This window comes from Plectropomus leopardus, chromosome 16 (assembly GCF_026936395.1).
Source record: "Plectropomus leopardus strain MGB_pleo_1.0 chromosome 16, ASM2693639v1, whole genome shotgun sequence".
Classification (NCBI taxonomy): domain Eukaryota; kingdom Metazoa; phylum Chordata; class Actinopteri; order Perciformes; family Serranidae; genus Plectropomus; species Plectropomus leopardus.
In genome coordinates, this window is record NC_142191.1 from 30,487,770 (window position 1) to 30,509,283 (window position 21,514).

The 21,514-nt window shown below is 40.1% G+C and overlaps 1 protein-coding gene across 5 annotated transcripts in view; it reads right to left on the minus strand.

The window, feature by feature from the left end:
• Positions 1–598: 598 nt before the first annotated feature.
• Positions 599–21,514, minus strand: part of LOC121955679 (gamma-aminobutyric acid receptor subunit rho-2-like) — a 47,999-nt gene continuing 27,083 nt past the window's right edge. For all 5 annotated transcript variants that reach the window (XM_042503731.2, XM_042503732.2, XM_088089866.1 and 2 more), the window contains 7 exons: positions 19,420–19,487; positions 14,479–14,702; positions 14,268–14,350; positions 11,589–11,729; positions 7,754–7,906; positions 6,230–6,438; positions 599–6,138 (listed from right to left, as the gene is read on the minus strand). In XM_042503731.2, the coding sequence (XP_042359665.1) occupies positions 5,824–6,138; positions 6,230–6,438; positions 7,754–7,906; positions 11,589–11,729; positions 14,268–14,350; positions 14,479–14,702; positions 19,420–19,487 (1,193 nt within the window). In that variant the 3' untranslated portion in view covers positions 599–5,823. The remainder of the gene's footprint in view (positions 6,139–6,229; positions 6,439–7,753; positions 7,907–11,588; positions 11,730–14,267; positions 14,351–14,478; positions 14,703–19,419; positions 19,488–21,514) is intronic.

Consider the following 21,514-nt stretch of genomic DNA (forward strand, 5'->3'; position numbering starts at 1 on the left):
GTACATTACAGAGGCTCCGAGGTGTTTCCTTTTATGAGGAAAACAAAAAAACATTTAGTACAATTTAAACATCTTCTATAAATAATTAAAGTAATTATAGGCTAAGTATTTAGATAGATAGATGGATAGATAGATAGGTACTTTATTAAGTAAGTAAGTATTACATATACATATATATATATATATATATATATATATATATATATATATATATATATATATTTACTATGGAAAAAATGCTTTAATGCTTTAATACTTTGTATGGCTGTCAGTCACGGGTCACCAGAATCGTCCTTTTCTCCCTCATATAAACAGAGCGCATTTAAGTCCCGCCCCCTCCAAAAAGGAAAATCCTTAGTCCACCATTACCTTTGTATTGAGTGAAGGTGCCTCATGAGGTGCCTCCTTGTCTTTTCCATCCGCAAGCAAACAGGAAAAAATACCTAAATGCTGCTTTGTGTATGGATACACTACTAAAGATGTAAAGAACCCAGAAAAGGCTGTGGGATCCTGACTCCTACTGTGCATTGCGTAGCAGAGTAGCATATTGTGGCACCACCCAATATGTTGAATCCTAAAAATTGAAAAGCGGGACTCATTTCAATGTGTCAAACAAAGTCTTTATTTATGAAATTTGCTCTGAAAGCATTACATTCTGAACATTTTCTGGATGAAGGTAGAAGTGATGTTGGTTTGGAAGCTAATGGATCTGCAAGCCTGTTTGTCTTTCCTGTTTTGGTTTTTGCACTGAAAAAAAACAGCGGACTTGCTGCTATCATGTTTCATTCCAAAACGATATGCACCATTGAAATAAATAAATAAATACATACACAAATTAAAATTATGTTTAGTTTTGGCAAATGATTGCTGCCATGAAGCTAAAGCAGAATATTGGTAACAGAAAAGATTGTGAATCAGGTTGAGACCTTGGCTTTAAACAAGCAGTTTGACATTTTTTCAAAATGCAGCTTTTTACTTTCTTGCAGATAGTTAGATGAACAGATCGATGCCTCTCTCATATCTACGCAGTAAGTGTGTGTCTATAGGGCCAGGAGGTGGGAGGTTCAGCTTGGCACAAAGAATGAAAGCAGGGGGATGCAGCCAGCCAAGTCTGGTTCCAGACCTGTGAATAACCTCATATTTGTTTGCCAAGTCTAATAGAGGTCTGCTGTTATGCTCACTGACAGCTGGTTCACTTCTGATTGGTGAGGGTAAAACTAATTAAAGTTCCCCACCTCCCAAACAGAAGCAGCATATGAAAACAATGTCAAGCTCAATGAAATCACCGAAACAAGATGGACAGACTATCTCTACCAAAGTTCTTTCATTGTGTTTGATTACCGATTAAACATATTAAGATACAATACAATTAGTGACTTCTAGATGAGCTGCTGGTATATTTTTAAAGTTTGGACAGAGCAGGGCAAACAGTTTACCCCTGCTTCCAGTCTTTATGCTAAGCTAAGATAATTGCCTTTGTCCAGCTCTGTACTTTATGCTGCATTAAAATCAGTGGTATGATGGTAACTGATGAGGAGGGTGTACTACTAGGTAGATGGCTATGTTACCAAGGAAGTGGGTATAATTTCCGATATGTTTGAGCAGGTATTTGGCTGATAGATGTGTTTACTGAAAACAATCTGAAAAAGAGGAAAGTATACCCCGCAAACCTACTTACTACACCACTGCTTCAAACAGAATCCATGAACTTGTGGTTATGACATGGAGTCCATCCATCTATCCATCCATTTTCTTTCACTCATCTGGGGCCAGGTGGTAGGGGGGGGGCAGGCTTAAGTCATGGGAAGTCATGTACATAATTTGCTTGGGCTAGAGTAGTTAAGTCATGAAAACACCTCTGCTAGGCAATACCAACATTGGTATCTTGAAGCCACCGAGGCCAACAATTTAGCAAGGTAGCATGTGGAACAAAATACAGGAAATGCATAATGACAGAGATAGAAGATGCAGAACCCCAGGATGTGCAGCACGCCTCAAAGTCTGTCTTTGTTGTAGTCACACCGTGGAATTAAAACTTCAAGGTCCATCACGTGATGCTATGGGGCCCCAAAAAAAAACACTTTCACAACCCCCTGCAAAATGACTAGTTTCACTATCTGAGTTTGATCAGTTTAGTCCAATAACATTTCAAAAGTCTAGAAGAGCTGTTGCTTAAGTCATTTAGTTCCCATTCAAGTTAGTTAGTGGAGCACCAAACCAGAAACTAGTCTGTGGTGCTTTTTGTCTTATGGGCCCAGTGATGCGGAAGATCCGGGTGGTGTTATACCTGGGAAGTCTTTAGCTTTAGCTGTTTTTTTAGATTTCATGCAACCTTGAGTGACTTTCATAGGAATGAAAGTGGCCCTGCCTCTGACGATGTTTCCAGCTCTCATTAAACATCTATGAAAAGTAGAGGCCATTGGAAATATCTAACTTTTCCTTCTAGCCAACATTTATATGTGTGTTGGGATGAATGGGCTAAAAAATGGGCCCTACATGGGATTATCATGGGTTCCATTATGGCCCCATACCAACTGCCCACATGGTGGGTTTACAGAAGTGGGCCCCAGATAAGATGCCTATTTTGGGCCCATACCCACTTGGTACCTAGGTAACCCTATATTGAGCACACTTGGCTGAATCCATCCATGTGGGCAATTCGCATGAGGTCAATATAGAACTCGTAGACAATCCCATACAATCATTCATACGGACTCTTCACGCAAACATGGTGAACATGACCACATATGAAGGCAGCATAGCATGCAAGTACATGAAACTGACATACGTTTTCCCATCTCTATTAAAGTGAATTAGCTCATTTTCAAAAATGTCAAACTATTCCTTAAAAAGTTGTATATTTTTAAAGGTAGAATCTGCTTTTGACTTGTAAACCAGTATTGTGGAATCAAACTGCAGCACTTGTGATGTGCCAAATCACACATCACAACGTAGTCAGCATAGGAAAAGCTTCTGCTGTAGCTTTAGGGTACTATGTACCCACATGATTAAATGCTGAATTTGATGGAAGTCTGCTTTAGAAAACTATGCAGTCACTTATAATACTGAAACAAACACATGAAAAAGATAAAACAGCCATTAAATCCTGTTGTAAAAAAAAAATGTTCACTTAAGGCGGTTCAAGTTGGTTACATCACTGATAAAGCTCTCCACGATTTTAAGTCCTTTCTGAGAAATATACATCTAGAAAGAAAACGGTCTGCACGTCTGCAGCATGCATCAAGCAGTTTCTGTACAAGCCCTGTTTTGTGCATCTTTGCCAACTTGCGGTATAATGGCACGTGGATCTATTGCTGCACTAAAAATAAATTAAATAAATAAATAAAATAACTTGGTGAGTGAACAAGCTGTAAATACATGAATAAATAAAGCTCAGCAACAGTGGTGTGTGTGGTGCTTTAAAACCCATATCGTCCTGTTAAGTCCTGGCTTTATGGGTTGCTGCAGTCTTGATAATGCCAACCGTAGTCCATGAGTAACACAGGGCAGCAGCATTTACTGTCACTTTAACTGAAAAGTTGTCACTGTAGTAGGAGTGCCATTAAGGGAAGAAAGCCTGGTATTTAGCTCACTTACTGCCTCATTAGCCATCTGCTCTGGACACATTTAGTTATTTGACTCACTCACATCCAAAGGTTACAGAGGCAATAGCAGCCAAATTATCTGCTCTTATTAGTTTGACAGTTTGATCATGAAGATAGAGAGCTTCAGAGGAGAGAGTGGTATTTAGGGAAGTCTGGGCAGGGGCTGGTTGCACAAAGATTTGAATGTGGCTCAGATCTAACAGTCCAACTTCAGATAGAAGTTTTTCAGATGTGCAAAGCTTTCTTGACAATCTGAAAGCTCTGTCAATCAATGTATTCACGACACTGCCACATGATCCTCCAGGAAACTGATATTTTTCTCCATGGGATGCCCATGGTTTGTGTTTTTCAGCTTGCTGTGAAATCCTCCGTAGTCTTGTTCCAAACCTGTAATTACCGCCCACTTCTCCAATGTTTTTAGAATCAGATACATCTGGTGTCTTGCTCATTGACAGCTATTTCCCCCATTGAAGAAACAATTGCTCAACACCAGTTCTGTTGGCAGGATTAAGAATGAGAACATCATCTTCCTACATAGCTAGCTACCTTGATACAATCGTGAAAAAGAGCAACAGAAAGAGTCAGATAAATGGCAGCCAATGAAGATGAGGTGGATGCAGATTTACAGGATGTTGAAAGTCAACATACATAAATAACAATTCTTCATTTAACATATTTCTTTAGATTTTGAAAATGTTACAAAGACATTTAACTAAAACTGCTGAGTGCAGCAGAGAAACCTACTTCATTGGAAAGACCTACTGAAATACTGCAATTGAAGGTGACCTATTATGCCAATTTTCAGGTTCACACTTTTTTCTTGGGTTTCTACTCTAGCATGTTTACATGCTTTAATGTTCATAAAACACTACACTGTGTGATTGACCCCTTAGCAGCTCTGAACTGTCACTGTAACCTACATATGACAGTAAAAGTGAATAGTGGCACTTTGTAATGTTCAAACAGGAATTTGATATGAAACGAAAGAAATGTTAACAACATGGCAGCCAAAATTAGATGTTGCTCTGACATTAGCATGTGGCTATACTTAGCAGTGTATTTGCAGCCAGGGATGACCGTGACATAGCAGCACTTTCTACCGTAAAAAAAGTCACCAATAAAAGCTTCGAAACCAAAATCTTCACAACCGCACATGTTCCAGCAGGAATCTGATGCAACATCAAGGAGAAATTAACAATACTGGCAAACAACATTACACGTCCCCCTGATGTTAGCATGTCACTACAGGTAACTTGCAGCCAGGGAATGACTATGATAGAACAGAGCTGCATTTTCCACCATGAAATTCATCAATAAAAGCTTCTAAGCCAAAATCTTCATAACTGGACATGTTCCAGCAGAAAAATGATCTAACATCGGGTGGAAATTGACAACATCTGTAACCAAGATTATGTTTCCCTGTTGTTAGCATGTGCTACATGTAGGCTAGCAGTGTATTTGTGACTGGAAAATTCCTTAAATGGAATATAGTGTGACTTCCTACCGATCACCAATAAAAGCTTCTCAACCAAAATCTTGACAACTGGACATACACCATAATGCAACTAAGATTTTATGTTTCCCTGACATTAGCATGCAGCTACATATGGCAGTGTAGGCCATGTAATGTAAACACTTGCAGTGGTGTGCCAGAAGCAGATGACCATATAAAGAAATCATATCAAAGAAAATAAGGAAAAGCATAACAGATCCCACAAAAATGATACTGAAATAAGCCGCAAACAAACTTTAAAACATCATGATATCTGGGAAGCAGTCACCTCTGTTTGGGGGTGGGAATATTCCTAGGCAGAGCTGCTGAGTCAACAATGATACTGTTGCCATACCCTTGAGTATGGTCGCTTATTTTTCAGGCATAAAATCTGTCTGCTTTTATTTTTGTACAACTGGCATTAGACTGTTCTGGGAACAAAACTTGTGCAACCAGCCCCGCAACGTTTTGAGTAGGATTGGGGTGAGCATGAGCTTGTGATATAATTATGTAAAGGAGGAGAAGCTGCGCAAATGGTCCAGTCCAGTGGTGAGCCAGAGTTGGAGATACTCACACCCAGAAGCATCTTATATTCTTAAGTCATCCTGCCAAACTCCATGCTCCACTTGAACATGCAGGATGAAAGAATTGTATCCCTTCTAGGGTCTAGGAGAAGATTTCGCAGTTTTTCATTTACTCCTACAGTTTCGGCTGAAATGCACACACTCAGCAGTACACACACCAGTAGATCAGGTTAAACAGGATGTAGGCGCCAGGGAAGATCATGCGAGAGTAGGTGTCAATGGCATGGGTGTTCTGGATAATCCGGAAGCCACGGATGCCCTTCTTCTTGTTCCCCGTGGGTTCATTGTCCAGAGAAAGATGCACCACCATTCGTTCCTGTTTTTCAGATGCATCCTCTGCTGCCATGGAGGCCCTTGTGTATCCTGCCAGGCTGTTGGCATCCGCCTCACTGTATGTTCCGTCCAGCATCATGGTCCTGGCATGGGACATGCCACAGGTGCAGGGGAGGTTCTGGGACTGGCAAAAAGAGAAGAAAGGAAGCAAGATTGGAAAACAAGTTGAAAGTATCATTTAGAGATAAACACCATTCCTGTAAAGGTTTCCTTACCTGTTCCCTGACTTTTTCTCTGAGCTTGCGGTCTTTACCGTCCCTCACTGTCGTCAGGTAGTTGACGGCAGCATATTCAAGCACAGATAGGAAGACAAAGACGAAACTGACCCAAAGGTAAATATCCACAGCTTTGATGTAGGAGACCCTGGGCATGGAGGCGTTGACTCCAGTAATGATAGTTGACATGGTGAGCACCGTGGTTATACCTGAAGCACACAGTACATACAACCTTGGGTGAAATATGAAGAAGATTCATATCCAAATAATCTCTGCCTGTTCAGTACAGAGATAGCTCTAGGGACCTGTATGGCAAAGATTGGAAAATGGGTAAACTGTTAGCTGTAGGGCTGCATTCACACCAAATCAGGCGTTGCAGCGATTAGCCACAGGGTTGTGTGACAGTGCAGCGTGGCAGTGTCAGTTCAATGGCCCATTTGCAGGGAAGTGGATGGTGGTGACAAACTATATGGAAAGCCCATCTCCCCCTCTCAACAACTGAGTATTTGTCTCCAGTAAATCTGTTTAAAGTGGCTCAAAAGATCTGTAGAATTCCTGTTGATTTTAATTATTGTGACGTTAGTATCTTTAGGCCGGAAGTAGCACTCAGAAGCAAAGGTAAAGTCATCCTAAGGGTCTGTTTTCCAGGTAGAAGTTCAACTTTTGGAATGCAAGTCATGTGACGGGAACAACCAAACACAGCCAGTAGATATCTTTCCTTTCTTCTGTAATTATCAGTCAATTGTAAATATGGAAAATAGTAAATGGTAACTGGACTTGCACTTGTATAGGGCTTTTTTAAGTTGTTCAACCACTCAAAGCGCTGTCAACCATTTACACACACAATAACACACTGATGGTTGGGATTCGGCAACAAAGTCACGGACGATTAGGTTTCAGCAAAAGAGTCACATGGTAAAGTGTAGAAGAAAAAAAACCCCACACACATCCACTTGGGAAGCTAACTCCAGACTCCCGCATTAATGTCCGTAGATTGTGGGACCCATCCACCTCCCGTCTGCCCTACGAGCATGCTCGTACTCCTTACATTACATTGTGCCCGGCAGCATTATTACCTGTCGCTGTCCTCGGAGCACGTTCTCATCTGACGCTGTCCAACCGTGTTCTGGTTGGACATGGAAGGTGACTTTTGGCATCACACTCGTACGCCGAAAGCAGGCGTATTTGACAAGTTCAGAGCAAGAACGGGCAGGAAACAAAGCAATGTAAAAAACTTTTTTTGTGGGACTATTCCAGCCGGAAAAAAACGCAACAGGGCACCAACTGCCAGTGACAAAGAGAGCTCATATACTTGATCACTTTAGAAATTTTGATATGATGCATTTCACATTTACAAATATAATATATTCTTGGTTTGCAGAAATGTAAAATGCCAACATTGTCGTGTGGCATTTGGGCTAAAAATGTTTAAGTTTCTTTAACAGTCTGATTCTCTGTGGGGTTTTCCTGTGCTTATTGGGTTATACACAGGCAGGATGGTCATTGTGTTGGATATCCTCTTACCTAATGAGACTCTGGCAGGGACGGCCCTGCGGTCAATCCAGAAGGACACCCAGGACAGCATGACCATCAGAGTAGCCGGAAAGTAGGTCTGCAGCAGGAAAAAGAAAATATGCCGCCGCAGAGTGAAGTTGATATACAGTCGGTTGTACCAGCCTGGAGAAAGGGAAGAAGTAAAATACAGTGACTGTTAACATGCTTAAATGCCAAGATAAACCGAGAGTCAAGTGAAATTAACTAATCTGCTGATAGAAATCTGGATTGGCATATAAAACCAAACAAACCAATAAACAAACAAAACAACAGCTGAATAGAAGAGATAAAAGCATCAGATAGCAACATTTATAACAGCTGAGTACAAATGAAGGTAGCAAATGGCAGAATAACAATGTGAGGGAAATATAAGAAATATAATAAAAAAGCCCAGTGGTATGTTTTTCATACGGATTTCCTGAGTTACAAAAACATGTCTCAGAGGAACAGCTTTTCTACGGGTACAGTGCTAATCTCATTGGTTGAGTAAAACCCCATTGGGCAGAGCCAAACAATTATTTTCAGAGCTTTAACTGAAAGCTGCACTCAGTAACAGCTTCCAGCTTTTTACGGACTAATTTCATACCTTTAACAGCACTTTCTTCTCTCTTTGATAACTGTTGTCAGTGTGGTCGGTGGATTGTGGGGTGCAACTGGGACCTTGCTTCTATAAAGACATGCTGCTCCTGGCTTCAAATGTAATTATTTGGATAAAAAGACATCTGACTCTGGGGGGGCTGGGGTTGTCCCTTTGAATTCTGAATTATCAATAGGACATGGGAAAACCCTCTCAAAGATAAAAAAAATACCTGTGTGCGACAATTGTACTGCCCCATTTTCCTATCAGAAGGCTAAATAAAGCTATTGTCCTAGCTGGGAACCACATGAATCTGCAAATTCATGTTTTATTTGCCTCCCATTCAAACAGATTTCCAACTGGAGCCTTCATATGCTTTATGCAAAATATGTGATGACGTCATTTTTGGCTCATGAAGCCTCGAGGCAGGGATGCTACAGTGAGCATAAACCTAGTTAAGTAAAGAAGAGTACCACTGAGGCATTTCTGAAAACAACTAAGATGGCTGCAGCTGAAATTTCTGTTGAAGATCTGTTTTTAAATTCTGCACACAGTTGACTGCTTGTATTTGTCCACCGCTCAGCACTATGTCTCATGTTTTGTTGCTTATTGGTAGTAGATCTATCCAATTGCATTAACTGAAAGGCTCCAGACTACACTGTGCAATTTTGGACTGTCCCAAACAAAAGATTACTATCATGAAAGAAATGTGGTGATATCTTTGGTCGTGGCTCTAAAACCGTGGTCACACAAAAATTCCACTACAGGGCTAACAAGGGCTCCATTCATGTTTTTTTTCATTTTTCTCTTACCACTATAGCAGCGTAGATGGATGACGTACACAGACAATGTTTTCTTCTTGCGTATTAACAGTGATGGACGTACACTGGTGACAAGCAGATTTGCTTTCGTGGCCCACCTGAGATGAATGTTTTATTCATGCCCTATATTGCTAGGGTTGGGTTTGTTTGGTGCCAAAAAGTTTTAAAATGGTACCATTGTCTAAAGCGGTCAACGACATGAAAGAATGGCTTTTAAAATTCTTTGAAACTGAATATATAACTGCTTAACAGTTTAAAGCACACCTGGATATGTAGGTACAAAACACTGATGACAACAGCTAACTTGGCCTGCTAACTTGAGGCTAGCACTCTTCACTTTAATCAGCAGGTGACAAGCCTGACAACACACGAGCTTGACTTGGGTCTTAAAAAGTAGTAGCATTTATTCATGGACAAACAGCCTCAACTGTACAGAAACTGCACCACTATTTTTCAACTTTATAATTGCTGCTCCGTCACTGCAGCCTCACTGTCACCAGCACACATCGACACATCCACTTACTGCCGTACACTCACCATGCACACAATCTGGCATTGAAATGAGGCATCAGAATCTGTGTCATGACTCAGTCTAGTAGGTACCACTCATTTAGAAATGCAATTTTAGCTCGCAACCCTGAACTTAGCTGTCATTGAATTAAAGCGAATGGGAGGTAAATAATCACCAATGTTAATTCGCAATTTAGTCTAGCAAAGTCAGGCTATTATTGTCCCTTTTTACAGAAAACATTTTTCTTTGTCATAGTGCACACATCACAGATGCAGTTGATGACATCAACAATGGCTCCATTGTATTCAAATGTCTCAGTAAACCGTGATACAATACCAGGAACCTGAAACTGAGGCACTTCAATTAAATTCAGCAATCATTCATGAGTTGTTTTTTTTTTACACCTTGGCTCTTTCTATTGTTTTATGTCACATTGTCTGCAGTGAAAAAGGGTTATTGTTGTTCTGCTTGCTAACTCGCAAATTCATCATGAAAAGAAAAGTGGAAGCATTTTGGATTCAACACCACAGATAGATAAGTTTGAAATTTTGTATAGGCTTTGTAAATGCTACTGCTTTAACAGTAATTTTACCTTGACACTTAGGTATCAGGGGACAAAGAATTGGGTAAATGGAAAAAAACAAATTCTACAATGTAGTTTAGGATTAAGGGGCCAATAACACCATGCACGACTGCTCAAAAGCACCTTGGAAGCTTTTCTTTAAAAACAGCTGGGAGCGTCTGAGGAGTGGGGCTGCGTGTGCATACTGTCAGCACATGGCCAAAAGTAACATTGACGATCGATGTGACTTCACACCTTGAGCAGAAAAGTTGAAAATAATTTAACTTTTATGAGCTCCCCAAAACCAACAGAAAAACACATCACGCAGCAGCAAGAGAGTGCCATCGTGAAACAATGGTTTTGCTGGTGGCGCTTCTGTAGTGACGCCTCTCAGTTTGATTGGCCCCCAAGGCTTAACAGGGAAGTTGCATTTGCAATTCCTGTTTAGAAAGAAGAATATACTTACGTGACAGCTTTAATAGGCCACAAGTGTCAAGCACTGGTCATGGCAAGGATTCAAACCCAAAGAGGATCTTAAAACTATTTCAATCCATTAAAAATACTGTGGTCCTTACACAGTGAACGAAAAGTGACACTAATTGTCCGGTATCAGCACTGAGGCAGTCGTCAAAACCACTCAAGTCACAGACAAGGAGAAGCTAAAGCTGTCGAGACGAAGAACTGACCTTATGAAAAGTTTCAAATGTGATAAAAACAGGAAATAATTCATTATTTGCTCAAAATGAGAGAAAAACATATATTATTTGTAATTATATGTAAATAAAATATTATTGCACGCTGCGAAGAAGTACTATGAAAAATAAGCATTAGTTGCAATCGACAGAGTGCAGAAGCAAGACGGTGATAGAATTTAATTTTTGACGTCTTGCTTGTGGTTCTTTGGCTCGCCTGATTGAGCTTCAACTCAGGCAATGAGATTATTTTAGATTCTGCAATACGAGGGCCTGATTAACCCGTCAGCAGGCCTCGGGATAAAACTTAACTGATTCCCTGTGTGTTCTCCAATTTGGTTATAAGTAGATTAAACCTGCGTTTGTGCAGGAATATATACCACAACTGAAATATTAATTGTATTTAAGATTTTGACACGGGTCCCCTTGACAATGCAGGGCCTCAAGATTAGGTACAGTTGCATGAGTCATATTAAGATACTTTCCATTTCAGTAAATCTTAATCAAATAATCAAATCAGTCCATATTAATTTGAAGCTGAGATGTTTGAGGCCCCCAGGAACAGTCACTGTTTGGCCCAGTGGGAAAACCAGCCTTATAGAAAATATAAAACTCCACTCAGAGTTTGTTTTGGCAGCTTACCTGTGCTGCTGTAGAAAGCCAGTCTGGAGGTTGTGTGAAACTTCTGGATGAGGAACTGAGACAGAGAAATCCTGTCATCGGTGCTCAGGGACTCATCACCGCTTTTCCAGTACAGCATCAAGTCTTCATCTGTGTAGGCATCTGAAGGACAGAAAACATAAATTTAAGTATAGAGTTGTGCTAGTTTCAGAATCAGCAGCAGAAGTTGGATGGATAGAGGCCAACAGAATTTCTTGTTAAAGAAAGCAATAATGTATGAAAACATTGCATTTTATATGCGCTGTTGCGCTGCACCACAATGGCAGAACTGCCCCAAATGTTTTCTCATAAAGCTGCAATTGAAAAAAAAAAAGTCTATAGGATTTTGAAGCATCATTTATAATCACCTCAAAGCAAACATCGTTGTGTTTTTGTTACCTTAGAATAAGCCGTTTATAGGTGGAGTGTGTCCGCTTTTACGGAATCCGCCATGTTGTTTCTACAGCAGCCCAGATTGGAGGAATTAAACAATGGCTTTAGACAGGGCCATATGCGTTTTTGTGTCAGCCACATAGACTGTATATAAAGATGGACGGCTTGTCCCCATTTACCCCCGCAATACTTAAGTGAAACTAAAATATCCTGGATACTGCTGCTACCATCTTGCGCTGGTGATGTCATTGAGGGCCAAAGTCTGCAGCGGGGGAGTTCCTGCCAAAACACTCGTCTGACCAAACACGAGCAGCTTCATTGAATGTGAGTGCATTGATTGGCACACACAAAAAAATCCACTTTTTGTTGAATTGAATAACTCATGAGAACCAAATTTATCATAAAAACAAACACTTGAACAAACAGGGTGATGAGAACTACCTTCAGTGACAGAAACCATCTTTGGGAAAAATGTATTTAGGGTGTACTTTGAGTTTTTAGTTTGGCCTGTGTCCATTCACTAACATGGAGGGGCGGGCTTTATGACCTATACTGCAGACAGACACCAGGGGGCGATCCAGATTGAAAAACTACACTTATGGGGAACTGTCATGATGTCCATCTTGACAGTGGTCTATGGCTGACCATAGACCACTGTCTATGGTCAGCCACTATAATTCTCTTACATGCTTGGCACAAGTGCAGCCTCACAACACACTGGACCTCTAAAATATCTTCAGCTATGTGTCATGTCACCTCAGTCCCAATGACTGGGCAAGAAAATTAATAAGGCAAAAGTTCTGTTACTTCTCTATTAGTAATGCTGTTTACACCCAATTCCTAACCTACATATGTCATATAACTTAGGACGTTTCCCACAATTTCTGCCACTTTTTAAGTGGAAGGAGTAAAAAGGTTGTTGTGTTATGATTCAGAATGATGAAGACAGTTGGAGAACAATCAGACACAAAATGGTAGAAGCTCAGCTTCATGTCCCCGTATGGACCAATTATGGAGTGTGGGCTAGCAACTGGTGAGGTGCCAGTTTGCCCCCTGGGCACTTCCTAGGTGCCCTTGAGCAAGGCACCACTAACCCCCAAACTGCTCCAGGAGCGCCATATTATGGCTGACATAGTGCCATTTTCTGCTGTAATTGAATGTGTATGTCGAAATACCATTTCATGCGAGCTTAAAAACTTTTTTTGCGCTAAACGGGAGTTTTTTCTAAACTGACGCATTTTTATTAGACATTTTTTATATTTTAAATTTTAATTTGTGTAATTTGAGGATTAATGGAAACTTGCCTAATGTGACAGACCTTGTGGAGGAGGACCCACTCCCTCCATCGATATACAGCATCATAGATTACAGCTCATCGTAAGGTAACAAAAACACAAACATACTTACTTATAGGTGATTATAAACGAATGAAAACATAGTTATGAATTGTATTTCACATTTCTAACACTATATAATTATCTTAAAACTATGTACTGGACCTTTAAAAATAGTAACATCATAAATGTCTGCCTTTTTTTAGGAAGCAGGACTGAAAATTAATTCCCCTCAATATTTGCTGTGATATGGGTTTAGAATAATGAGGACAGTTGAAGAACAATTAGATACAAAACAGAATGCAGGCTTTACAGGATGTTTTTTTCTCACTGGCAGCTATCATGTTTTTTTGCCAAGTGTTGAAGAGATGTCGAGGTGTTTAATATCTTAAACTAAAAAAAAAAAAAAAAAAAGGCATATAGGTGCTTTAAATGGGAAAATAATCTCTGTGGGTGAGCATGCCCCCAGACCCCCCTTAATTTGGGGCTGAGCCCCCAATGTTTACATCTTGCTCCGCCCCTGAAATCCTCATTTATCTTCTTCCTCTGTGCCATTGAGATCCGTTGTTGTCCAAAAACTATTAAAAACACAGCAATGACCCACACTGTTGCACTGGGTGTGATGATAATTCATTACTATGGACACACAGAATGTAATTAGTTTCCCCCATGTGGTAGCGTGCCCCCAACGCCCACTCGGTTTGGACTGAGGCCTGAATGTTTACTGCCTCCACCCCTGCTGCACCAACCCCTCACTGATAACTGACAGTTTATAGTAATAAAACAGCACTGACTAACAATTCAGTGTTTTTTGTCAGTGTGGTGCTAATTGAGGCAACATGCTGTAAAAATGCTTTGGGCCTTGGCTAATTAGCAGCACTTTATTCCCGCTGTCTTTTCAGCAATAGAGCGGAGTGTCAATGTGGATACTCACAGCTCTCCAGTTCCAGCGTACACGTTTGCGAGTCCAAAGGGAAACGACTAAAATCCATGTTACACGCAGCAGTGACTGTAACCCTGGGGAACAAAGCAGAGTGTAAATGTTACCGGCTCTTTGCATGCTTCACCGAGGCCTGCCAAGTCTCATTTGGTTGGTGTGTAAAACCCTAGGATGGCACATTTGTGTGTGCGGGGGGGGTCCTCACCTCAGGCTGTACAGGACGTGACCGTCGGGGAAGACTCGCAGCATGATGTTGTCAGTGGTGGTGTCATGGATGAATGACCTTTTGGAGTGGACGAAGAACACGTCGGGCACCCAGATCTTCTTCACCAGGCGCCCGTCAAAGGTCATGCTCTTGTTGGTGGTGCTCGGGAAGGCCAGCCGCTCATCCTTCCAGTAGTGCCTCAGATACAGGGTCATGGTGAAGTCCTGAGGGAGCAGGGGAGGGGTGAGTGAAACAGAAACAGCCGTGGGATTAAGTCTCACTACCAGGACTTGTTCGCTGCCTCTAGTTTATTGAATTCCTCTGGGATTACAGCACTATGTCCCGCGTCTGCTGGATTATATGGATTGCTTATGACCAAACATACACAGTCCAGAGAAGTGCTGAACATATGTTAACTAAGCAGACCACAGTGTCCCCTGGTGCTAGATTACCCTTGTCTTCTCGCCTCCCTGCTCCTGTTGCTATGCAGGCAGGAGTGGTCCTGTGTCCCCTCCCACCCCGCTCCAGAGATCATCCTCTATCCCACTCTCCTCATGGCGTTACATAAGACCAGATCAGTTTGGAATAATGGCTGCAGCAACACATTGTACTCTTGGCACCCACCATAAAAGAACCTTTGATGTTGCGTAAGTTGGGTTCAGGGACATGTGTCAATGTCTCAAATGAATAAAAACTTGAATGTGCTTACAAATAAGAGATGTTTATGAGTGTTGTGATCTAACTTAAGCGTCCTTGGCCATATAAATGCCACTTGTTATGACAAATCAGTTTCAACTACACTGAAGGATAAGTCTCAAAAGCGTCACTTTGTAACTTTTAAAAGAAGATATTAAACCTTCTTACTCACTCTTACAAGTGAAAAGTTGAATAGTTAGCAAAAAGATGCACTTTTGTTTAGTCACTGTGTACTACACTCAAGGGTTTTGCCAGCCTGTTCTCATCCCCAAGTGGTTAAATACTGCAGATCAGTGATTCCAGCATCAGACATGGACACAAAAAGGCACTTTTCACAGCCGTACAGTGTCAGTTTGAAATGCTGTTGGTAACAATGTAATGTAAGAAGCTTCCCATATGATCGTTAAGCTAAACCATGATGTTTTTTACTAAACCTAACCACCTGTTTTTGTTGCCTAAAACAAACCATGTTCTTTTGTTGCCCTAACCTCACCATGTGCATTTATTGCCTAAAACACATACCAGAAAACAGAATTAGCTACTGACTAAGTGATGATATCTGATGAGTTGGGATGAAAGTGTGTTAGTTTTGCTGCTACAGTCATACGTGGTCCAGTATAACAAGTAGGTTACGAAGGCTAACGTTGGCTAATCTTTAAAAATTTGGATAGAAATTGCTGTGCTACATTTTAGCATTTACTATGATGTCATGATTGCAACAATACTGTATATTACTATTCATAAGAAAAGAAACACACTCTGAATACTTATATTAACTAAAAATAAGTTAACTTCATATAAATATCACGGTGTAACAGCCACTTCACTGACTTCATGACTCCTACTTGGCTACTGCAACGCTACATTTTTAGCATTCAGTTTTTATCATTGCTACAGAACAAAGTGTTTCATTCGCAAAAACTGCAGTAACTTCAGAGGTTTTGCTGGTTAATGGTAGGATGTCGGCTCTACAAGTTGTTTTTTTCCTCTGCAACCATCAAGTTTTTTCCCAAATGTTGTACAGATTTTTAGGAATTTTGCTATCTCAAATGGATTAAAAGATATAGCTGCCGTAAATGGGGATCATGCCCCAGACACTTCTAAGTTTGTGCTGAGCACAGCATGTTTACAACATCTTGCTCCATGCCTGAGAGCCTAATATATCTTGTTCCTCTGTGCTATATAGCATTGTTGTCCAAAAACTATTAAAACACAGCAATGAGCCACACTGTTGCCCTGGGTGACATGTTCCTTCGTTACCATGAGCACACACTATGGTTTATTTTGACTCAATCGCACATACATCACCAGCAGAGCTGAAAATAGTCTCCACACAAAGCACAAAATTATGGGCTCTGTCTAACAGCAGCCTCAGCACGCACCCAGCGCATTCTGAAATCTCACACTGTACAATCAGAGTGTGACACTTTTATTATGAAGTTTGTTTGGACAGATGCTATGGAACATAATTTCCTTCATGGGTGTTTAGGTCTTAATCATGCACTGGACATTAGACAAAGGTAGAACTAGAATTTCAGCATCATGGATGTATGCCTCTGTGAATCAGTAAAATTGCGCTGACAGTTTACATCCATGTTTGTGAAAACATGGATGTTTCACACACATCTTCCCCACTGCAGCACAGAAGATCTATATAATCAGTGCAGATTCAAGGTGGACACCAGAGATTAGTGTCACCAATACATCATCTGACCAAACGCCTGTCTGTTATGATGTTATGATGTTGAATATTGGCCAGAAAACATTATGATGTCACAGTGATGCTAACTTTTGTGTTTTTTTATATAAAATGTCAACACTGTTTTTTTTAGTATTTTCTTTTGAATGTAAATTTTGGATAGGTTTTGCTTGTTAGATGCATACAGTCTTCAAAATAAAATTAAAACAATGTTAAAACACCTTGTATTTACAATCTTCTATTGGACATTTATGTATAATTTTGTTTAAATTGGTGTATAAATCCTTGACTTAAAAAAAACTTTTTATGGTCACAGTGGCCTTTGCTCACTAAATTCTAATCAGTTCCTCCTTGAGTCCAATTGGAAGTTTGTACCAAATTTGAGAAATTTCCCTCAAGACCTTCCTGAAATATTTCATTCACGAGAATGTGACAAGCATGAGGTCATGGTGACATTGACCTTTGACCACTACATTTTAAACATTTAATTCTTCTCGAGTTTAAGTGGTAGTATATGCCAAATTTTAAGAAAATTCCCTCAAATCATTCTTGAGATATTGCATTTGTGAGAATGAGACTGACAACGTCACTGTGACCTTGACCTTTGACTTTGGATCATCAAAATCTAGTCATCTCATAGTTGAGTCTAAGTGGACGTTTGTACCAAATTTGAAGAAATTTTCTCAAGGTGTTTTGGGGATATTGCTGTCATGAGTATAGGACATAAGGATTGATGGACAACCCAAAAACATCATGCTTTCAGCCACAGGTTATGAGGCTAAGTTATGATATAGATTAACTGCCAGAACAGTGTTTCTGCAGAACACAATGATGTCTCCCTGAAGTTGACCTTTGACCTTTTGAATATAAAATGTCATTGCTTATTAATTTCATCCTAGTAGAGATTTGTGTGAAATGTCGTCACAGTTAACATATGAATTCTTGTATTATGGCCAAAACCATGTTTGGTAAGGTCACGGAGACCTTCAACCTTTGACCACCATATTCTAATCTTTTCATCTTTGACTCAAAATGGAAGTTTGTGCTAAATTTGACGAACTTCCCTCATGGTGTTCTTGAGATATTGCTCTCACAAGAATTAGACAAATGCAGTGTCACAGTGACATTGTCCTTGGACCACCACATTCAAATCAATTCATCATCAAATCTGAGTGAACATTTGTGCCAAATTTGAAGAAGTTCCCTCAAGGTGTTCTTTAGATACTGCATTCACAAGAACGAGAAACATTTTGACTTTTTACCTATGACCACTAAAATCTAATAAGTTCATCATTGACTCAGAGTGAATGTTTGTGGCCAATAATTGCTTGAATTAACTTGAATTCAGTTTATTTAAACATCTAACCTTAAAAGCCAGAGGTTCCAACAATGTTTAAGAAAGAAAAAGTTAAAATATTTAGACTATTCTGCAAACTATGATCATTTTCTTACCAATATAAAAATGTAGGGTCCTCCTCATTTTGTAGCTCTTGGCAGTTAGTCAGACAATTTCCTCCTGTTTGAGTAGGTCTTTTCATAAAATATGTTGACGAAAAAAAAATTAATTAGAATAATACCACCCATATCCTTTAAAATCTCATCTTTTCCAAACCTGTTTACTTCTAAATGAAACAGCTCATTTTTTGTGTAACTGTTACACATCCTGCAGCTTTGTGATATGACATAATGTCATTAAGAGCAGCCGTCGTCTGGAATCATTCTTTTTTTCCCCCCCTCTGTTCCAAAACAATTAAATACACAACACTGGGATCCAAATTAAATGTAATCCTTGGTCGTCCTTGCAAACAGGAGCTTACACAACACCCGGACGACAGTTTTTGGATCCAATTTCTGGTTTGAGAACAGAAGGTTCATTTAATTACATTACTCACCATGCATTCAGACTGACTATGAGCAAAACAAACAATTCCAGCCATTGACTTGTCATAATCTGATTCTGATTATCCAACTGATAACAGCCGCTAAATGATGCTATCTGAAGGGATATATTCATCTGTCAGTCGAAAGCACAGAATGCCTCTAATCTAGCAATAGAGTACAGAGAGTATCTGATAAAATGCAATTTTAAACTATATTTGGGCTCTGATCTGGTGTGTCTAATCAGAAAAGTTGGATCGAGAAGACAAGTGTTCCCTCAGTCTTCGTCACTGTTGTGCCGTGTGTCCGTTCTCATGCTGTTAATAACGAATGTTCCTGGCTCATTAGTTGCTTTGTCTGAGGAGTGCGGCTTCCTCTCCATGTGTTCAAGCCGTATGAGCTCATTTGTTAAAGTCAGCAACTTCCTAACCGAATCGGTCACAGATTTACTGGATACATTTGCCATCAGTGCCATAATCCACTGGAATAGCAGCATTAATAATGTCATTACTCTCTAATCTCATTACTCTGAGTTTGTGTTGATCTTTTCTTTCAAATTGATTGAATATTCAGCTCGAACTAAATATAATTGAATGAGATATTTTCAGTATCTGCAGCAGACTTCCAAAAGCTTATTGCGCATATCATATCATATTAAAGCCACTTACCATGTCTACCTCTGATATGCTGTCCAAGCTCTCCACCTGAACATCCACTCCAACAGGGACAGCTGGACCTGCAGATAAACCATTAAACACATAGAGTTTGTCTCAATGGGTTGGTTTTCATTACAGATTTGCACTAAAAAATATTTTTGAAATGTTGATAGTCATTCTCACAATTGTGAGATGACTGTGTTTCCATTGAATGATCAGGTGACTTCTCCTCTGGCGATAACATTCATTATCAGGGATTTCTGGGAGGTGATAGTACACGATTTCACAGAGGAATTGTGGATTCAAAACTTCCACATGATTCGCTCAACTTTTGAAGTCATTTGAGTTATGTGATGCAATAACACCTCTTGTAGCTCCTGCTGCGTTATGCCCAAAAGAGCCAGTTCCTACCAACAAGCACATAGCCGTAACATCATGTGACCTATAAAAGCCAAAAAAAGTGTTTCCATTGCAGTTTTGCGAAATATGGCATTTTCAAATTGCTTGAAATACCACCTCATGCAGACATAAAAAAGATATTGATTGGTGTTTCCATTAGGCATACTATATATTTACCATTTGAATTTGAGCAGTTTAAGTGTTTTTGGAAACCCCCCTACTGTACTGCACAAATTGACTTTGTCAGGCCCATTCTCAATTCGTCTTGAAGTTATATCATGGTGCAGACTTTAAACCAAGATTTAAAGATTAAAACTATTCTAAGGTAAATAATTGTATGCCCTACTGTTATATGGAATGATACATGCTCTACTAATGTGGAATTATAGTTAATTAAGTTTATTTTTTGACTTCACATATAAAATCTACGCAGATCTAAAGAGATAAAAGTGGGTTCACCAACCTTATGTCCTGATAGAATGCTGATAATCAGTAAAACCCCAGATGTCCAATGCTAGCCTTTTTAAACAGCCAAAGAAAGTTCACAGTGTACATTTCTGCAATCCACGGATATGTCACATTTGACTTATGGACTGCTCGTGCATCTTCTGCTTTAGATAACTGTGTCTGCTATTTACATTACAACACATTACAACATGGTGCTACTGTGATGTCTGCACAAGCACACAGTGGGATCATGCTGCACATCGTTATGTTTAGGTAACAAGAGCACATGGCAATCAACATCAGGACGTCAAAAAAACACACATTCTGGCACAGATGGTAAGGATTAGGGGAAGGAGGAACATGGTAAGGTGTAGAAAAAAAACATCTTATTCAGATGGGTAGTGAGAACCGGACTCCAGCATGAATGTCTGGGGTTTGTTGAGCCCTTCCAACACCCCTTCCTACTGGCAAATGCACACTCTCGTGCTCCTTATATTTCACCATCCTGCCGCATTTCATTTGCACGCAACAGATGCCGTCTGGCTGTGTTCTCAAGTGACACGGCAGGTATCTTCTGGCTGTCAGTCAGCGTATGATAAAACCATGACTGGTTCTGTCCAGTTGCATTCTCAGCTGATGCTGTCCAGACGCGTTTCATGCGGGCACGAAAGGCAGCCTTTAGCTTTGTTATCTTACGCCGAAAGCACTGTCAATGCAGTGCTGTTTTATGAGTTAGGAATGAGAAAAAGCTGGAAAATCTGAGGGGCAGACTGCCATCAAAGTTACTGAGCACATTCATGTTCCCCAGACGATGAACCCTCTGACATATGTCATAATATGTTGTAACATGAGGGAGTGGACATGAACAGCCAACAAGTCTGCCGAGAGCAGTGGAAATAACAAGTGAACATGTCTGCCAAGTTGAAAATGTTTCAGTTTGAGCATGAAAGCTGCGCTTATCAATAGTCCTCAGGTTTATGACTCCATTTCATGAATGTATGGAGACAAGAGTGAAAGGTGAGAGAGTGGAGGAAAATAACACAAGGAATTAGAGTTCATGGTGAGGTCTTAGATCACTCAGAGTCTGAACTGTCACATTAACACACACGCACGCACGCACGCACGCACGCACACACACACACACACACACACACACACACAGAGAAAGGTGCATACATCACTAACAAACTACAGCTAATGATGTTTAGAAGGTACTTTGGCAGTTTGAGGCAAAGAAAGACAGACTACAAAAACACTTAAA